Genomic DNA, 18,113 nt, shown 5'->3' with positions numbered 1-18,113 from the left:
AAAGGTGATTCCCACTTTACAGCTCTGTCTCTGTCACTCTTAGCAACCTGTATTACATGCTTGAAAGGACACCCAAAGGCCTCTGGGGTTCCCATCTAGTCCTTGTGTACCGGGAGAGATCAAACCCCACAGGGACAGGCCCTGAGAGCCCACCATGCCGCCTGAATTCAGAAGCCTCACTCAGTGCATTGTGTATCCGAGATCAAACAGCCCTACAAGAGCCTTTAACCTTAACAAGGTTGGAGGACTGAAGAGAGAAAAGGCAATAGCACGTCAGCTACTAAGGCAGAAGGAGGGAAGCAATGGGATGATCACCCTGTCATGCTCAGAGGAAATCCATCTGCCAACGACCCCACACTAGAAAATTAGATGATTCAAAAGTCTTGGACCTAAAGTTACAAGACTTTATGCCAAGCCCTAACCAGACTGGGCTCAAGCACCCAGCTAGGACAAAACCAGGGGAATGTCATGGTATTATAAGGGAGCCCTATCAGCTCTATCTTCCTGTTTCATTTCCTTTATGATGCTTCAGAATCTAATGCCCAGTGATTCCTGGGTGGCTTAGTGTTCTCCATAAGCCTGTTGTTTGGAGTTCACCAGGTGGAACACAACAGAACATGATGGATTAGCACGGATCATGTGGAATGAGGAAACAAGGCCAGAAGAAATATAGAAGCATGGTCTTCCGGAAGAACCCTCTGCATCAAAGCTCTGCAAACAATTACTGAGGAGCAAAGCCCAGCATGACACTTGCTTTGATAAAGTTTTATTGGAGTACAGCCGATCAGTGTGGTTGTGCATCAGCTGCAGTGCACTTACTAGGAGCAGAGCTTAGGAGTTGCATCATAAGCTGTATGGCCTACAGAGCCTGAACTATTTAGCATCTGGTCTTTTTCAGAAAAAGCCTGCCACCCACGACCCTCTGTTCACAAATGTGGAGTGTCTTTTACCAGTCCCCAGGAGCTGCAGCAGTCCTAAAGGAGCTTGTGAGGTAGAGTCCCAGTCTTCCCCAATAAACAGAACCCAAATCGGCATTTGGGGAGCAGAGTATAAGAGCAGATGCCGAAACGGGGTTAAATATGCAAAGATTTTGTTAGATAAAAACAACTCTAAAAGAAAAGATGGAAAGAGCTAGAGAAAGCTGGGAGAGCCACCAGCCCATGGTATTAGCCTGACCCTAGGAAGAAGAGAGAAGAAGGAAGCAATCTAAGAGTGTTCTGCAAGGCCTTTGATAATACCTGGGCCAGAATCAACTCTACGAGGATCTGGTCTTCCCTAATCCTTGCCACTTCAGGGAGGGGTGGTCTCCATACAAACCATGGTCAAAGAGCTCCCTGTGTTCGATCCCTGCAAAACATGCTCCCTCTGCATCTGCTTCTAGGTGTATTCCAGCTGGCCTCTGTGCACACTGAAGTCCATGAAGCCATGCTCTAGAGCAGTTACTGGCACACTTCCCTCTTCAGTGATGAAGGGCCAGACCATACATATTTTAGGCTTTCCAGGCTGTGCGGTCTCTGTCACAACCACTAAACTCTGCCATTCACCATGGAAGCGGCCACAAGGAACACATAATCAAATGAGCGTGGTATGCCTGATCAGACTTCATTTATGAAAACAGCTTCAACTTTGGAGATGATGTGGCTCATGGGCCATAATATGCCAGCCCTTGGTCTATAGATGAGGATGAAACTTCCTTAAAGTATCCAAACTTTTGCTCATATGAAATAGATGGGGGGGGGGACCTCTATTGAAGGCAAGTGGGCAACTTTGTGCTTAGCCCTCTCCTTCAGCTGCTCTTCAGACACTCTGTAGGCAGCAACAGCAGAACATCACAGCTATCTCCTGGATCCCCACAAAAAGCCTCCAGTTCCAGAAAGTTCTCATCCCAATGGGAATTCAATTGTCTAAACCAAGTTTACTCCACAAACATAATTTCTACAATTATTTGATTCTAACATTCCAATAGGTGTTCAGGGATGACAAATATTAGCTGACTATGCATATCGCTCCCAGGGGGTGTTCAGTTGATAGGAATGAGAGCCACGCCTAACTAATAAGGCAAGAAGTAATGTGCAGTCCAGGAAAGCACTGAGGAAGATCTATAGAAGGAGATGAGACAGAGGGAGAGACACAGAGAGAGAGTGGTCACTCTACACATATCACCAGCGAGGCTCCTAGGGATGAGGGTACCAGAGTGAGCTGTCAAAGGTGATCATGAGAGGTCAGAGTTGCCACTCAAACCAAACAACATCCACATGTTTTTCTCCAGGAGCCATAGAGTCTCACAATGAAAACTCTAAAGCAAAGATGTTAAGTCCCAACCATCAGGTCATATGCTTCCTTCATGCATCTCCCGGTCACTAGAGAGGGCAGGGCCACCACAGGAGACAACCATGGACCCTAACATGAACAGCTCGGGTGCCAGAAACAGGGTCGCTACAAATTTCCCTGGGAATCGGAGCCCTGATCCAGAAGTTGGATGTGAGAGGAACGGGGTGGTTCCCCAGGTCTAGTGAGGACAAATGCAATCAAAGGGCAGGACAGAGACCCCTGTCTTTAGGGGAGCCCTGGGAAAGAGGCAGACACTGCTCCTTGCCTGTGTGAGTCTGCAGGATCAATGTGGCCTCCTTGGATTCTCCTCCATCCATGCCCTCTTGCCTTCTCCAACGCCCTGCATTCCCAATGACGAAGAACTCTTTACCCTAAAATGTCACCCGGTACACGTCACTCACACAGAAAAGCTAGCAATAGGCTCTGAAGAGGGACGTGATGTCAGCAGTCTCTGGCTATCAGGAAACTCTGATAAATGCGTATGTTGTTTTTCAATTAAGTAAGCACAGATCTCATGTGATATTCAATAAGGCTTATGGCTCAGAAAAACACACATTTTAGCACCATTGCCCAACTGATCTGAAATAGTGTTGCTCAAATAAAAAAAATTCAGATGAAACTTTTTAATGAAATAAATTGATTCTTCTGGACTTTTTAGTCTACCATTTTTATCTTGAGACATATTGTGAAGAAAAAAACTACTTACGGTCATTCCTGTTTCATAGATTATAAAATTAAATTCCTAAGGAATTTATGTTAATATCTCTGCTGAGAAAAAAATTAGAATTAAATTAGAAATTAATTTAATTTGGATGTCTCCTGCTAAATACCTTTCATGTCTCTGGTAAGTATACAAGTCCCACAGCCAAATCTTGTGTCGGGCAGTTTATCTACACAACTTATTGGAAACACTTCTCTCTTCAGGGCATCTCCTTATTTGTCTTTTGTTTGGGAATTTTTTTTCCAACTTCATTTTGTATGGAATCATATATATGTAACTATTTTTCCTTTGATTTTCAACTTGAGAAAAGCATAGTTCAGAAAGAAAAAAAAAAAAAACAGAAGAAGAAGCTGGATGGATTGCCAGAGAGGATTGTCCCATTTCATGTCAAAGAAAGATTCGATTCCAAGTCTCTCTGTCCCCAGGCTCTACACTGGGACATGCTGTAAAGTTTGGGCACTCAGCGGCCCAACACTTGCCTTCATGTCAAGGACAGCTTCTCAGACATCTTTGTATTTCCCCTCAATGACTTGCCGCCCTTCACATGGCAAAGCACTCAATAAATATTTGTTGGATTAAGAATTCTGGGCTTGGGCTCCAACCTACCATGGACTTAGTGACTCAGTGTCCTGTAGCTCAGAGCTGCAGGTGGTTACTCAGCTGGGCGACTTCAGGGAACATTTGAAATCAATTATGGGTGCGGAGGAACCTATTAAAATGTTCTCTTTTGTGTATGTTGGGGTTGAAGGAGAGGAAAGGAAGTTGAAGGGGCGGGAAAGGCTCAGATGGTTTCAGAGTTAGGTACTGGACCTTAAGGAATCCACGCTAGGATAGGACAGAAGATGGCTTATTCAACCACTAAATTCTAATGGCCCAACCTAATGGGCTCCTAACCTCAGGCTTCTCCTAGCTTGCCACAGAGCCTCAGTGTGCCAGACCTTTAACTGGCTACCTTTGTGAGGAACCCCACCACAGAGCAGTCCTCTCTCCGCTGCCACAGGTCAGCTCCAGCTGTGGGAAACAGGCAACTTCAGAAGTTAGACGTTTAAGAAAGCCCAGTGGGTGGTCAGGAGGGGTCTTCAACACGTGAAGTTTGCATGCCCTACATTGCCCTCAACCCTCATGAAAAGCATTCTTGCAACTCATTCTGGAGTCTGACTTGTTTCAGAAGAATGCGGGACCTTAGAGTGCAGGGAGAGAGAGGGTAATTCTAGCTGATTTTGTTTTCTTCACATCTTGCTAGAACTACAAGTTAGTCACAACTCTCAAGAAAGTTGCTTAAGCTATTCCAGACAGGCCTTTCAAAAAAAGACTTATATGAAGTGGACCCCGAGGGATGCCTACCAACAACATTTTGGGAGAAGGTGATTAAATTACAGCCCAGAGGCTGGGACAGGACAGCCCTCAAGGAAATGAGACATTCCCCACTTTGTGGCTTCCGAGTCTCCTGAGCATGAGACAAGACTGCCACCTAGTGCTCTGTGTTGGAACTCTTCCCTAAGGCGCCACAGCTGTGGGTAGGGGCTTCTTCTGCCATGACTGGTGTTGACTAAATTATTTGAGGTCTCTGCTGAGGAGAAAATACCCCAAGCATTGTAGGTAGAGGATTTAGAAGCTGGTTTGAGTTAAGTAGGCAGAACTTGAGGTTTGAAAGCTGTCGGCAGAGTGTGAGCCAAGCCTTGCAGCTTGCTGGCCCACCCTCAGAGGAGCAACCGAAGTACAGCTACAGGCTTGTGTGTGTATCTCCCAGAAATCTGATTCTACCTTGTCACTCTGTGTAACTCAAGTTCCACCATACTAGGAGCAAATAGTGACCGACTTGAGGGCTCATGAATTGTTGAGAGATGTGTGTAAATGCATGCAAAGTAGAGACTCTTACTACTGAGAATTTGATTTGGCAACCTCATGGTCGTTAGCTGCGCTGTTCACAGGTGAAATAACAGCATTTAAAACAAAGAGTGGATCTGGATGCTAAGTTCTCAGCAGCTCGCTTACTGAGCCCGAAGAATAGATAGCTTGTTATTAACCCCTGCCTCCCACAGGCTTTTACCTGTCTTCCGAGGATAATTTGGACCATGCACAAGTCTGAAGAAAGACAGAGGATGGAACATGGGGCAGACAGGTCTGGTTGTCCTCTACCCTCCACCTTCTAGAAGCAGACTTAAGAGGGAAGTCCCTGAATACCACAGGAGCCAGTTAGATTTGAGGAAAAGGAAACTTTGGAAGCCAAATTGCTGAAGAAGATTTCCTGCCCAATTTTACATGCTTAGAGGCTAAGAGGGTTCTGAGGGGCTCGGGAAAAATCTGGAAGTGTTCTGTGGTGGTATGGAGACAGTTGCTGGTGATAGACAGGCAAGGCAGGGAGGTGCATAGAGATGAGGGTATACATGCCAGAGGGGAGGCAAAGAATCCTGGACCTGGAGTCAAATCTTAAATCACTCTCCGTGAAGAGTGTGAGACAGGACTGGAGAGGTAAATGCAGAGGTTGGGTGCCATGTTCCTGTTTTCCAGGATTGGACTTTAATAACCCTGAGCAACAACCCCTCAGAGCCTCCCACATATATTCCTTTTGGATCCTCTTACTCTTCCCAGCCAGAAAACTGATTCCAGGTCTCTATGTTTCTGCTGCAGGAGGAAGCATAGTCAGAGCCGTGGGCCTCCATCTAGACTGCAAGCACGCAGCCTCCCTGGCAGATGGGCACTAGGAAGCCAGACTAGGCAGCAGGAAGATGTCATCTGGGGGAAACTGTGAAGCTGCCAGCTCCGATCAGATAATCATCTCATTATTTCTTCCATTTTGGCCCCAGAATAAGGATTTCCGTCTTATTCTTTCTCTGCCCCCACCTAGTTACAGCCTGGCCCCTTCTCTCACCCCCTCTCCCACCCAAAACTAAAATAAAGCAAAGCCACATGACCGGAGAGTGCTCAGTGTCTGGGAATCCCAGATTCCAAATAAGAAATCACAGCCAAAGAGGGGGAGACAGAGTGTCCACAAGGATGTTCCAGCGACACCCCACTGGAGGAGGCTCCTGCCTTCCAGATTTTTTGCCTAGTCTGCAACTCATTTGGAGGCACTCAGCAACCTGAGTGTGATTTGTTTGTTTGTTTGTTTTGCTTTGTTTGAGGAGCTAAGAATTCAGGAATTCTGGCGGGTTTTTTCCCCCTAACCTGTCTCTGACATGAACCTCCTTGCCTCAGTGTCTCCATCAATGGAATGGAACTGACAAACAGGAAAGGGGGGTTGACTAATCCAAATTAGTGCCATTATTTTTTTCTGATAAGCATCTGATTGTTTTTTTAGTTAGGATATGAACTAACTGGTCACATTGTCACATCCTCTTGTATACATATCATTACATTTTGTGCTTATTGTCCCCACTCTCCCTTCACGGAATGTCTAAAAGAATAATGAAACACCAAAGGATAAAATATACAGTCAAATCCCTCCCTCTCCCTTCGCCAGAAACCAGCCTCTCACAGCAAGAACTGCAAACCAAGTTCTTTTCTTTGTCCTTCTAGGTGTTTCTCTGTTAATCAAAATAAACACAGGTAACAAGCCCAAGCCAGTGCCTCTGGTTTACATTATAGAGTTGGACATGATAAATAACACTTTCATAGTTAGGTCTTCATATAACAACCACCAAGGATAGAAGTCAGGACCCTGGCCTGGAAGAGCCCATCTTTCCCAGTAGAGCTGTTGGGGTGAAGCAAAGAAGACCCCAGGACGTGGAACAGGTGCTGCCTTTCTCCCTAGTTCCTGGGTGGCAGCCTTGTTTCCATGCTATTTGGACCCAGCTGGGCATTACTCACTGCTACCATCCTTGGACTGTCACCTGCTTTCCAGAGGTGCCTGAGTATCCCATGCTAGACTATTAGAAGCAGGGTGTGACTCCCCTTCCTCCTTGACAAAGAATCCAAGTCCGTTCCCTTTAAAAAGGGGGACGAGCTAAGCTGAGGTCTCCTAAGTGCAAGCACAGTGTATAGAACTCCAGGAGATCGATTAGCGGCAATGATGTCGTGGGTAGGAGTCATCTTTCCTTTGATGGTGCCTGCGGTACTTCTGCTCTGATAAATAAACCCCACACCCACACAGCCCCTCTGGCCAAGCCTTCGTAGCTTGTCTGCTTTATCCTGTTCCCCTTCTTGTGCTCTATGTCTACCCGCAACTGAAATGGAGCCGGCCACACACCCCCAGGACCTGAGAAAGCCCAGGAGTAGAGTGGGACATTACCTGCAATGATGGCTGGGTTGTTCTGTCCTCCCTCTGGTCTCACCCAGGCTTCCACTGTGAACGCCTCCCGGGGAATCTCAGCCAGCACTTCTGGACGCAGCAGCAGCCGCTCCCTCTTCCCAGAGAAGTACAGTACAGGCAATCCTTCTTGAGGGTTAAAGGTCTCTGCTCCCCAGGCAGAGCCCCCTCCACCATTTTGGATGGTGCCCTCCAATGGACTGTCACTAACTCCGTGCTTGAGGGGGTTCTTAGACCAGAGCTGGAAATCTAGAGGAGCATTCTGGGGGTCTCTGGTCCTATCTTCTGCCTGCCTCGTTAGCAGTTGGCGAGGAAGCCTAGACCTGGCCTGGCCCTTCCTCCGGGTCTCTGCTGTGGGTCTTTTCTGGTATGCAAAGGTGGTGATGGTGGAGGCAGCAGTTTCTGAGCTTCCCCGAGTCTCAGGCTCACCTAGAGCCTCCTTGGATCCTCCGTTGCCAAGATAAGTGTCATCATCTCTCAGCAGCTCTGATTGCCCAATAGGACCATCCCCTACCCACAGGGCAGCGGGCGGCTCAGGCTCCCTCCTCACTCCTGCTGGGTTCTCAGTCAGGTCTCGGGGAACCACACTTGGAGCCTGTTTCCCCATGCCTGGTTGACTCCATCCTCCATACTGAGTTCGCTTCTTCCCCACAGCATAGGGCCTTGGGTAGCTTTGGGGTCGGCTTGGGTAGACCCCAAAGAGATGATGCTGAGGAGCAGTTCTGGGTCTTCGAATCTTAGTCCCCAGCCAGCAGTGTTCCCCTTCCAACACCTGGTTCAGTTGTCCCCTCTGGGCCAGGAATTTTTTGCGTGTCCAGCCCAGCTCCGAGTTGGTGGTACTGAATGCCCACCCAGCCAGGACCACCAGGCTTACTCTTAGGACCTTCCAACACATCATATCTCCCTCAGCTGGTTCCTCAGAACCAGAGGTCAGCTTCTGGGTCCCACACAAGAATGGCAGGGAGAAGAGGAAAAAGACAACCAGCAGTGGATTTTAAATCACCAGGGAAACTATTCACAAACCAAACTTTTTCAAGTAGCCCCAAAAATATGTCCCACCTGGCTACCTGTCCTGGGAAATCAGCCAGCCCCCTGTGGCTTCTATCCCTCTGGCTGCCCTGCTGGGTTTTCTCCTGCCTTCTCCCTTGACCTCTCTTCTTGCTTGATTTCAGTCCTTCAGAATAAAGTTAACTGTTTTTACTTTGAAATTCCTCCCAGAGACCTCAGGCTTCCTTTTCTTCTTTCAGGCACGCCTCTCCTCACTAATACTACAAGAGTATGTATGACGTAAGCCAAATTCTCTAAAAAAAAAAACACAGCACCCTAGCTGCTCATTCAATATAATCTTATTCTCTAATGTTCCCTTCTGCCTCTTCTTCCTTCCCTAGGAGTTAGAGTCTCCTTTTGAGGCCATCATTCAAAACATATTCAACTTAAAGCAAATTGCTAGGTAAACAAAACAAAACAACAACAACAACAAAAACTTTTAGATTGAGACACAATTTGGTGCTCGTTATCTAAAAATGCAAAAATAATCTGGGGGCATAAAAATCTATGCTGGTACTTAACTTCCACTCTTCAGATGTCCTCAGCCAGGTGTCCATGCAGCTTCCAGTCTGCCTGGGTAGGTGAGCACTCCCTCAGCTTGGCGCCCAGGGCTGTTGACTATTGAAGAGAGGTTTTTATCCCCGTCCAACTTGTTGGTATGCTGCAAGTCTCTGTAAAGTTCTCTGGCTGCCAGTCTGCTGCTCTCTTGACCAAATGAGGCTGAGAACCCTTGGTTTCACCTTCTGGGAGCCTGGTGGGTCCCTGGAAAGATGAAGAAAAAGAGCAATATGAACCACGTATAGGTCAAGGGACCCGGTCCCTCCTGTCTCTCCTGCTCCCTTTCTCTCCCTCTCTCCCTCTCTCCCTCTCTCTGCCTGTAATTATCTTCCTGCTTTTTTTTTCATTTAAAGACAATGATGATGTCAAAGCTAATAAGTTTGGTGCATCACTCCACCTACTCCCTGTCCCCTCCTTCCTCCTGAGTTCCCCCACCCCCACCTCTCAGAGGCACAGGGGACAGATGCTCCTCTTGGTTTCCCCAGTAAACATCTCTGGCTCTCTCTCTCTCAGCAGCCGCAGCCTACACAATCAATAGAAAACAATCAATACTGTTTTGGAGTGTGCCTTTCTGTGTGTAGCCTCTCTCTCTCTCTCCTCTCTCTCTCTCTCTCTCTCGCTCTCTCTCTCTCTCTCTCTCTCTCTCTCTCTCTCTCTCTCTCTCTCTCTCTCTCTCACACACACACACACACACACACACACACACACACACACTTTGAATGGACCTGGTCAATAAACACACACTAGTCTTTGGGGGACCATTCACATCTCTTTCTTTTGATTTATCACAAGCCTCCTATTTTTTTTTCTTATTTTACTCTATCATTTCAGATTTAAAAGGACAATACCAGAATCCACTTCCTATTGGACACTGGAGAAAAGGAGAAATCAATCACCCTGCCATGAGAAGCATTAAATGGAAACACCATGCACTCTTAGCACAGTCTTTTTTCTCTCAGAAGTTTCTCAGCCTAAAGTTAGTAAAAGTCACCATATGCCGAGTGAACAAATAAACAAATGAGGTGCTCAAAATAAGTAATTTACACAAATGAACAGCTAAACTGAGGCAGCTTTTTTTTAATTGATTTGAAATGAATGGGCAAGATAGGCGAAGTGAGCACTGTGAGTTTAACCTCTGCGTTGTTTGCCTAGGTGTGAGATGCCAGCTTTCTCACAGGGTTTCCATCCCCTACAGGAACATGCACGTGCACAGAGCACACAGACAGACACATGGACGCACGCAGAGAACAGATCTGAAATCCAGACACAGGCATGCTGGCCCACAGGTAGTATAAAATAGGTACCAATAGGCACTGAATCTTTCTCTCAAGCAATAAGAAAAATCACTTACACTTTCAAAATCACTGCTTCAGCTGCTCATATCTAAATCACACAGTCCACATGCTTTGGAGTAAGACCATGGTGCTTCCTTCATCCTGTGTCTCCTTATCTTTCTGAACTCCTCTACTCCAGCTGAGCACTGACCTAGCTGCTTTAGAGATGCGGGGTCCTGTGCACCCTGCTTCCCCATGTAGCATGGAATAGAGCCTCCAAGCAAGTCCCCAAAGAAGCTCTCAGTTCAGGCACGTGGATGTTGCTGATCAGATACCCCTTGGTCCTCGATTGTCCCTTTTTCTAGATCACTTCCCTAGCTCCCTTCACTTCCCTGACTCAGTTTTCCCCCCTTGAAGCAGATCAAGAATAGAATTTGAGACTGGGGGCGGGGAATAAAGAAAGCCAGAAAAGCAGAGGAGAGGAGGAGGGAGGGAGGGAGCCAGGGAAGAAAAAGAGACAGAGACAGACAGAGAGAAAGGGAGACAGAGAGAGAAAGAGAGGGGGAGGGAGGGAGAAAAAGAGAGAGAGAGAGAAAGAGAGAGAGAGAGAGAGAGAGAGAGAGAGAGAGAGAGAGAGAGAGAATATCAGGAAGAGGTAGCTTAGCTTAAGAGAAAAAAGATAATCAGGTAAGAAAAGGAGTCATCCCCCCCTTGCCACCCCAAGGATCCTCAGAAAAACATCTCCTACCATTCATTTCAGGAAGGGGGGTAGCACATCAGGGAAGGGTTCCGCCTGCTTGTCTCCCCCTTTGAGTGTGTGGGTGATCTTGCATCCCCTATAGGACTCTCCTGGCTCTGAGCTGCTAGTAATCCATTCATAAGGTTTCAAGAGGCAACACAAAACTCAATCTTCCAGTTTAGTTTCTCTCTCCCCCCTCCATTCCTTTGCTCACCACTCTCCTTCAGCTCTTGGCAGTCCAAAGTTTAAAAAAAAATGTTGAACCATTTCTGTGTTTTCCTCCTGTTGTAACTTTGGCTGTGACATCATAACCCTGCCCACCAACACCCCACCTCTCTCCCTTTCCATCCCCCCTCATCAGCCCCATGCCCCCCAAACCCTCCCCCCACCCACAAAGAAGAAGGTCTCCTGTCAGCTCCAATGTGTGAAAACACAAAGCTCCTGGAAGGTGCCCCCTCCTTCCCCTCGGTGCCCCTCCTGCCTCCCCCTCCCTGCCTTACCCACCGCTCAGCCCGGCTCTCCAGGCTTTTAACAATGATCCCATCTGTTTGACATGTGCAGAAAGGTGGGCTGGATTCAAATAATCTGTCAAGTGAATCGGATCAAAAACACAGCCACCCGCTCCCCAATTCCATCACACACACTCACGCAGACACTCATACCCCAAGCCGGAGCAAAAGTGTGAGAGAAGTCAGACTTACACAGCACCCAGCCTTGATGCCAGGGAGACAGACACCAAACATGCCAAAGGAAAGCCCAAATTTATACATATATAAATTCTGTTGCTTATTTGTTTATGAAAGACACCCACACCCCAAGTCTTCAAGCCCTCTCCCTCAAACCCTGCCACTCCGCAAAGTGCACAGATTTGAAAGCTGGTAGAATCTGTTTTGAAATCTCCAACGAGAGGGTTTTTCCCCCCTTTTTTTTTACTCCAAAGCACTATCTGTGGCGATCAGACTCAAGCAGGGTTGCCAGCAAATGCAGGAGGCCCCTTCTAGGGTACAGGCTTTCAAACCAGCGAAGCTACAGGGAATGAATCTAAGGACACACAGCAGGGGCTGGCTGAATTCATTTTATTTTGACGGGGTAGTTGGGGGAGGAATATCATTTCTGAAATGCCCAAGGAATGAAAGGAGAGGATATGGATTTCTTAAACAGTTCTTGCAAGAGGAGCGGTGTCTTGGTCTGCAGGTAAATCTAGAAGGCAAGAAATTGGAGCTGTCTGTATAAAGGAGGACAAGAGAGGACAGAGAGGGAGAGCAGGGAAAGAGGAAGAAAGGAAAGGGAGAGGAGCAAGGAGAAGGGATGGAGAGATGGGGAAGGAGAGAGGGGAGAAAGGATGAAAGGCAGTTAGGGGGCCAAGGAAAAGAGGAGGAGGGAGAGAAGAAAGCAAGGGGAAAGGGAAGGGAGGAAGGTGAGGAGGAGGGAGACAGAAGGAGAAAGAAGTGAACTGGAAGAGGGAGGGCAGGAGGGTTGGAAAAGAGGAATCTGGGAGGACGAAGGACTGGGAGAGAGAAGTGGGGAACTCAAGAGGGGAGGATGAAACAGGGAAGGAGGAAAGTGAGGGAGGGTGGTGAGGACATGAAAGATGGAGACCAGAAATGCAGTTAGATCCATGCTGGATTAACACAACAAGACCCCAGAGGCAGGTGAAGAAAGACTCTGGAAAATGGGGCTGGGAAAACAAAGGACACACAGTGGAGAGACTGTCTTAGGGACAGGGCACATTTTTAAAAACCAGAGTCCAACGTTGTCTCCTTAAAGAAGCCCTTCTTCGCCACTCGTGCTGACAGTTTCTCCTCGCTTGCCACTCCTTAGCTTCCTTCCTTCACCTTTGTGGTCCTAGCGTACGATCCCCCCCTGGAAAATTCTAACGCCCACCCTCAAAAAAAAACAAAACAAAAATAGGACAGAAAAAAAGAAAAATAACAAAAACACCTTTAGGAATCCCTCCCTTTGTTCTATCCACTAAGGGTTCTGGGTCCTCTTATCTAGACTAGGCTGTGCGATACTTCATCTTGACACAAATTATTTCCTTCAGATGGCAAGAGAGCTTGTATTCACTGCCACAGTGGGGCTGGTCTGTTCCCAACAGCGGTGTCATCATTAATACTAGGAGGCTCTGAGCAGAGAGAAGAGCCGATCTAAGCTGGCATCCAGAGCATTAACAGAGAAAGAGAGAGAAAGAGACCCTTAATATGGTCAGTGATCCTCTTTGACTTCCTAATTCCAAAATCTGAGGGAAAGGCTCAGCTGGGAGCTGGCCAAGAAGCGTAGTAATAAAAGCCTCCTAGAGCACAACCAAATGCAGCGTCTATATATAGGAGCTGGGTCTGTTTTAGCTACTTGCAGTCTAAAATGACACCCGGAAACAAACATTTCAGCAATATGTTTATTGGAATCCTCTTCAGCTGGTCCTGGAAAGAGTGAACGGCTCAGAAAGACTTCACTAGAAGGTTGAAAAGTGTTGCTTTCTGCTCTTCTGACTTTGAGGCTCAGAGCTGGGGGCTCAGTGGCACTACCCTTCACAGGGCAGCAGGGGCGTATGATGGGGTGACTTGCTAGGAGGTCCTTTTTTCACAGATGAGGCAAAGGCACACTTAGTAGCAGGGTCAAGTGTAGCACCTAGCCACTCCCCCTCCCCCCCCGCCCTCCTCTGCTGTTGTTTTTCCCCAGTGTGTGCCCCTGTCTTACTGGTCTACCAGGCATATATTATGAAACCAGAGGGGAGAATTGAAGATTGACTTCTCCCTGCCATGCTTCATTCACATCTAGGCAAATTTTCACAACTAGGCATTGTCTATCAACCATGCATGTTCTGTAGTTCAGAATCACACAGCATTCAGATGGGAATGCTGAGCTAGATCTCATTCCCCTCCCTGTACCTTCTGAGCTAATGGAAGCCCTATCTTCTCGTAAAACTGTGAGGTGCCCCGTATACTAAATAATCCTATTTTCCCCCACAATACAATGATTTATGAAGTATCAGTGATGTAAATGATTTTGTTTTGAAAATTACCTTCATGCAAATAGATCAAGGAACTCCACACAAAGGTTACCTTTCCCAGCATCCTCAGGAAGTAGTATGACAGAGGCAGCATGCCAGAGGTCTATATCCTTCAGTGACAGTTCCTATTGGGTAAGAGCTTTTGATAGGAATTGAGCCTTGGAACCAGCATCTAGGGCCTGTTAGGTGATGGAGACTCCAAAAGTAATGTTGGGTCCTTCTCAACTCACCAGACAAAGGCTTTACATGGTTTATGCTGCCAATTGGCCTGCCTTTTCATCTTTAACAGGTGATAGCCTAAGAAAAAATGATGACATTTGAAAAGTGGCTTCTCTTTCCACCTAACGACATGTATGTGCATTCTTTCTTCCTACCCGATATGTGCCCATTTTACATATTAGGACGATGAAAAGGTTAAGCCACAAAAGTGCAGACTATAAGAACACATCCAGGACAAATCACAGCTATACTATGCCAAGTGAAAGAAGCCAGACCCAACAGGCTATGCACACTGTAGGATTCTGGAAGGCAAGACTCAGGAGAGAGAGAAGATGTAAGTGGTTGCCGGGAGCTGAGGGATAAGAAGAAAGGAATACAAAGGCTGCAGGGCAGTTGGGAGACAAGGCCTTTTCTCTATCTTGAATGGAGTGATGAAGCACGAGTGCACACATTTATTAAAACTCAAAGCTCGTGCACTGCAAAGGCTCATGGATCTTAGTTATACCTCAATAATGGGGGGGGGGGGGTGGAGCAGGTGGTAGAACCCATGTTTTCTCAACATCCTGGAGGTGGAAAAGATCAAAAGACGGGTGGGGGGGGGCATGTTTTAGTCACTCAAGTGCCCTGCTTTGCCTCAACTCCCCATGACATTCTGACATAGACTCTGCAGGGACCCTATGAAAGCAGACTGCGTAGAACAGATATCTGACTTACAGTCACAGCTTCACCAAACCAGAGATTCAGTAAACCAAAGAACCAAATTCCAAATGAGTACCACCCAATGACAGTGGTCCTGCTCTGCCATATAATAGCTGCCTAGTCTTGGACACATTAATGAGTTAGGAACTATCTGTATTAAGAGATTGAAGGAAAAGACCAGTAAGTCCCTACTAGCTCACACCTAAGATCCAATAATTTTCTAAGGTTCTGCCTCCCCAGTTCTGGGTGTGTGTGTGTACGTGTGTGTGTGCGTGTCAGTGGCCAGTTCCTAAAATTATTTCAGATACCAACTAAGTTACATCAGTAGTGAGCACCTGCAGCCTTTATTTTAGTTCTTAAAGAAAGATACATATTCAAATATAATGGCATTAAAAGACTAATATGTATAAACAGAGATAGCATGTAAAGAGTTTCAGAGATTAGCTATTTCAGATGCTCTGTGCACACATGCCATTGTTCCATATTTACCAAATCAAATATTAAAAAGAGAGTATTTGTCATTAAAATATTTAAATAAGAAAGGTTTTTTAAATCGGTACTGTGCCTCAATTTAAAGTTTTGACAAATTCACTTGTAAGGTATTAACAATAATAAAAGCTAATATTTATTAAAATATATCAGGCACTGTTTGGATTTATATGTGTATGTCAATTAATTTAATCTTCACAACACTTTTTGAGGTAAGTGCTGCTATCTCCAATAGAATCAAATGAAGACTAACAGCATTTTCTGAGCATATGCTACTTGCTCAGTGTAACATCATTACAGATCTACTATCCATCGATCAACTAACTGTTGGGGTACTTGTTTGGTAACTTTTCCTTGTAAGACATAAACAAATATCTACTCATCCCAGATCATCAATAGAAAAAAGTACCAGTTCCATCCAGGTCCACCATGCTAAACTAAGTTTATCCTCTTTAGTTACAGTAGCATGGGTGACTCCAAAGAAGCTACACCATTCCTTCCCAAACAACCTTCTACCTCCCGTAAACTCTAGCACCCATCAAGACTTGTGAAGCTAGGGGCTGGAGAGAATACAGATTAGAATCTCAGGTGAAGCTTTGATAGCTGTCTCCCTCGCATACACTTTTAAAAAGGAATGTTTAATTTGGTACTGCACCTAAATATCTTAGGAGATATTGGTACATTTATCAAGATTAAAGTTCCCTTTTTGTTACCAGAGACTGTAGTCAGATGTTTCTCTCCTGCCCACCAGCTCCTAAATAACTGATTTAAAAGGCTAAGTATGAATTATAATGCTCAAAACCAATAGCTCAGGCTTATTACTAGCTAACTCTTATGCTTAAATTAACCCATATTCTATTTATAATTTGCCTCATGGTGGTACCTTTATTATCATGGCACATTCATCTCCTGATCCCTCTGCATCTTGCTGGTGACACTCTATCCTTCTCCTTCGACCATCCTTAGTTTGGTCACCCTGCCTAGACTTCCTGCCTGGCTACTGACTAATCAACATTTATTAAACCAAATCAAGCAACAAATCTTTACTGTATACAAGAGAATTGTTTCACAGCATTTCCCCATTTTTGTCTAGCTTAAAATGAAGGTTTTAACTTTAGCATAGTAAGATGGTATACAACAAAAACAGCTATCAAGTAAGAATTACAGTTACAATATCTAGTATTTGGCAAAATTAGATTAAAATATTAATGATCTTATTTTTGTGAATCTGAAGTTTTGTACTTAATTTATCTCGTATTATAACTAAAAAAAACCTACATCTAGTTTTAAACTCATCAAAGACCCCAGAAGGATGAAATGTTGCCTAACAACAGGGATATCTCACTGCCTGGACAATCACCCACAGTTTCCTCTGTAACATTGGGGCATCCAACTCTGGTCTACAGGCCTCGCATATCTGATAAACATTCCTGTGAATCAGGAATTTTAAAGGACTGTCTTATCTTGTCTTTGCAAAGTTCAGCAGTTGCTTTTCTTGTATCCTGATGGTACAGTTTGAACAGTAACTGTCAGTAATCAAGGCAATGGCAATTTCTTTGACCACGTGACTTTTTTTTTTCCATAAAGTAAACAAACTCCATATGGAGTTTCTTCAATCCCTATCATCTTCTTTGAAGTAATTGGTGCTGCCAGGAGCAGATATGTCTCACTGTCAAGCAAACTTTAAGCTCTTTAAACATTTTAAATATTATATTCTATAGGTCTTTGAAGTGTTTGAAGATTGTTGAAGATTGCCTATCTATCTGAAATATATCTCTCTCTGTATGACCTTGAAAACATACCTAACATGACTATAAGTTTGCTATTATAGATTAAAATTAATCTATATTTCTTAATTATTACTTTTAAGTGAATTTCTTAAACATAATACCCTAAACAAGAGTAGAAATATACATACAATTTAACAAAATTAACTTTAAATTTGATTCACTAAACCAAAATCCATACTAATGTAAAATATGTAAGATTGATAGTTGTTTTCTGGATTAAAATAAATTTAATAATCTACTCCTTTATCCTATCATTTCTATATCCCCCTTTTTCTTTTCAGAAAAAGATCTCTGATTCTAATCTCCTTTGTAAGCTTTCTTCCTGACCATTATTTATAACAACTTGTAACCAAACCTTCCTAAACTATGAAATTCATAATTTATGTTGGGGAATGTGGGTGTAGTACTCTAGACTACTTTCTGTTTGTTGGGGGCACTGGAAATCTTTGGGAGACCCTGAGAAAATTTAGGATTATGGTCAAGTCCTGACTGGAGTATTCTGGATCATCACAGCCAAAAGCCTTGAAGCTGTTCTTAGTGAGAACTCAGAAGAAACTGCAACAGAGATCATCTGGGCCATTCATTGCCATCAGAGATTTTTTTTTAGGGTCTTTCTCACTGAACCTATTTTTCTTAATCCAAAATGAATCCAGAGCCTCTCATTTCCTGTGGAAATAAAAGCAGAATCTCCTTCCCAAAGGAACATTTCTTTAGACTTAAATTTTGAAGTCAAGATGTTTTAAAATATATAGAGTGGTTTAATCTAGCAGCTTTCCTAATCAAATGTCTTTTGAAGTTATTATTTTTAATTAACAATCAAAAATCTAAAGACAACACAATAACATAGATAGTCTAAATTCTGCATTTTCCATCTTTACATAACTATATTTTTATTACTTTATTTTTTGAAGGACTTTACTTTTTTTCTTTTCTCTCCTTAGACAATTTATGTTTTTAAACACTCTATAACCCGTTTAGAGGTATTTT

The 18,113-nt window shown here is 44.8% G+C and overlaps 1 protein-coding gene across 1 annotated transcript in view; it reads right to left on the bottom strand.

Annotated features, from left to right (window-relative positions):
* Positions 1 to 8,199, bottom strand: part of Pappa2 (pappalysin 2) — a 245,420-nt gene extending 237,221 nt beyond the window's left edge. The window contains exon 1 of the mRNA XM_038350230.1: positions 7,284 to 8,199. Within this exon, the coding sequence (XP_038206158.1) occupies positions 7,284 to 8,199 (916 nt within the window). The remainder of the gene's footprint in view (positions 1 to 7,283) is intronic.
* Positions 8,200 to 18,113: the final 9,914 nt, after the last annotated feature.

Source organism: Arvicola amphibius, chromosome 12 (genome assembly GCF_903992535.2).
Source record: "Arvicola amphibius chromosome 12, mArvAmp1.2, whole genome shotgun sequence".
In the NCBI taxonomy this organism is placed as follows: Eukaryota; Metazoa; Chordata; class Mammalia; order Rodentia; family Cricetidae; genus Arvicola; species Arvicola amphibius.
Note: the sequence above shows the minus strand (reverse complement) of the source record. Positions and strands in the feature narration are given on the sequence as shown.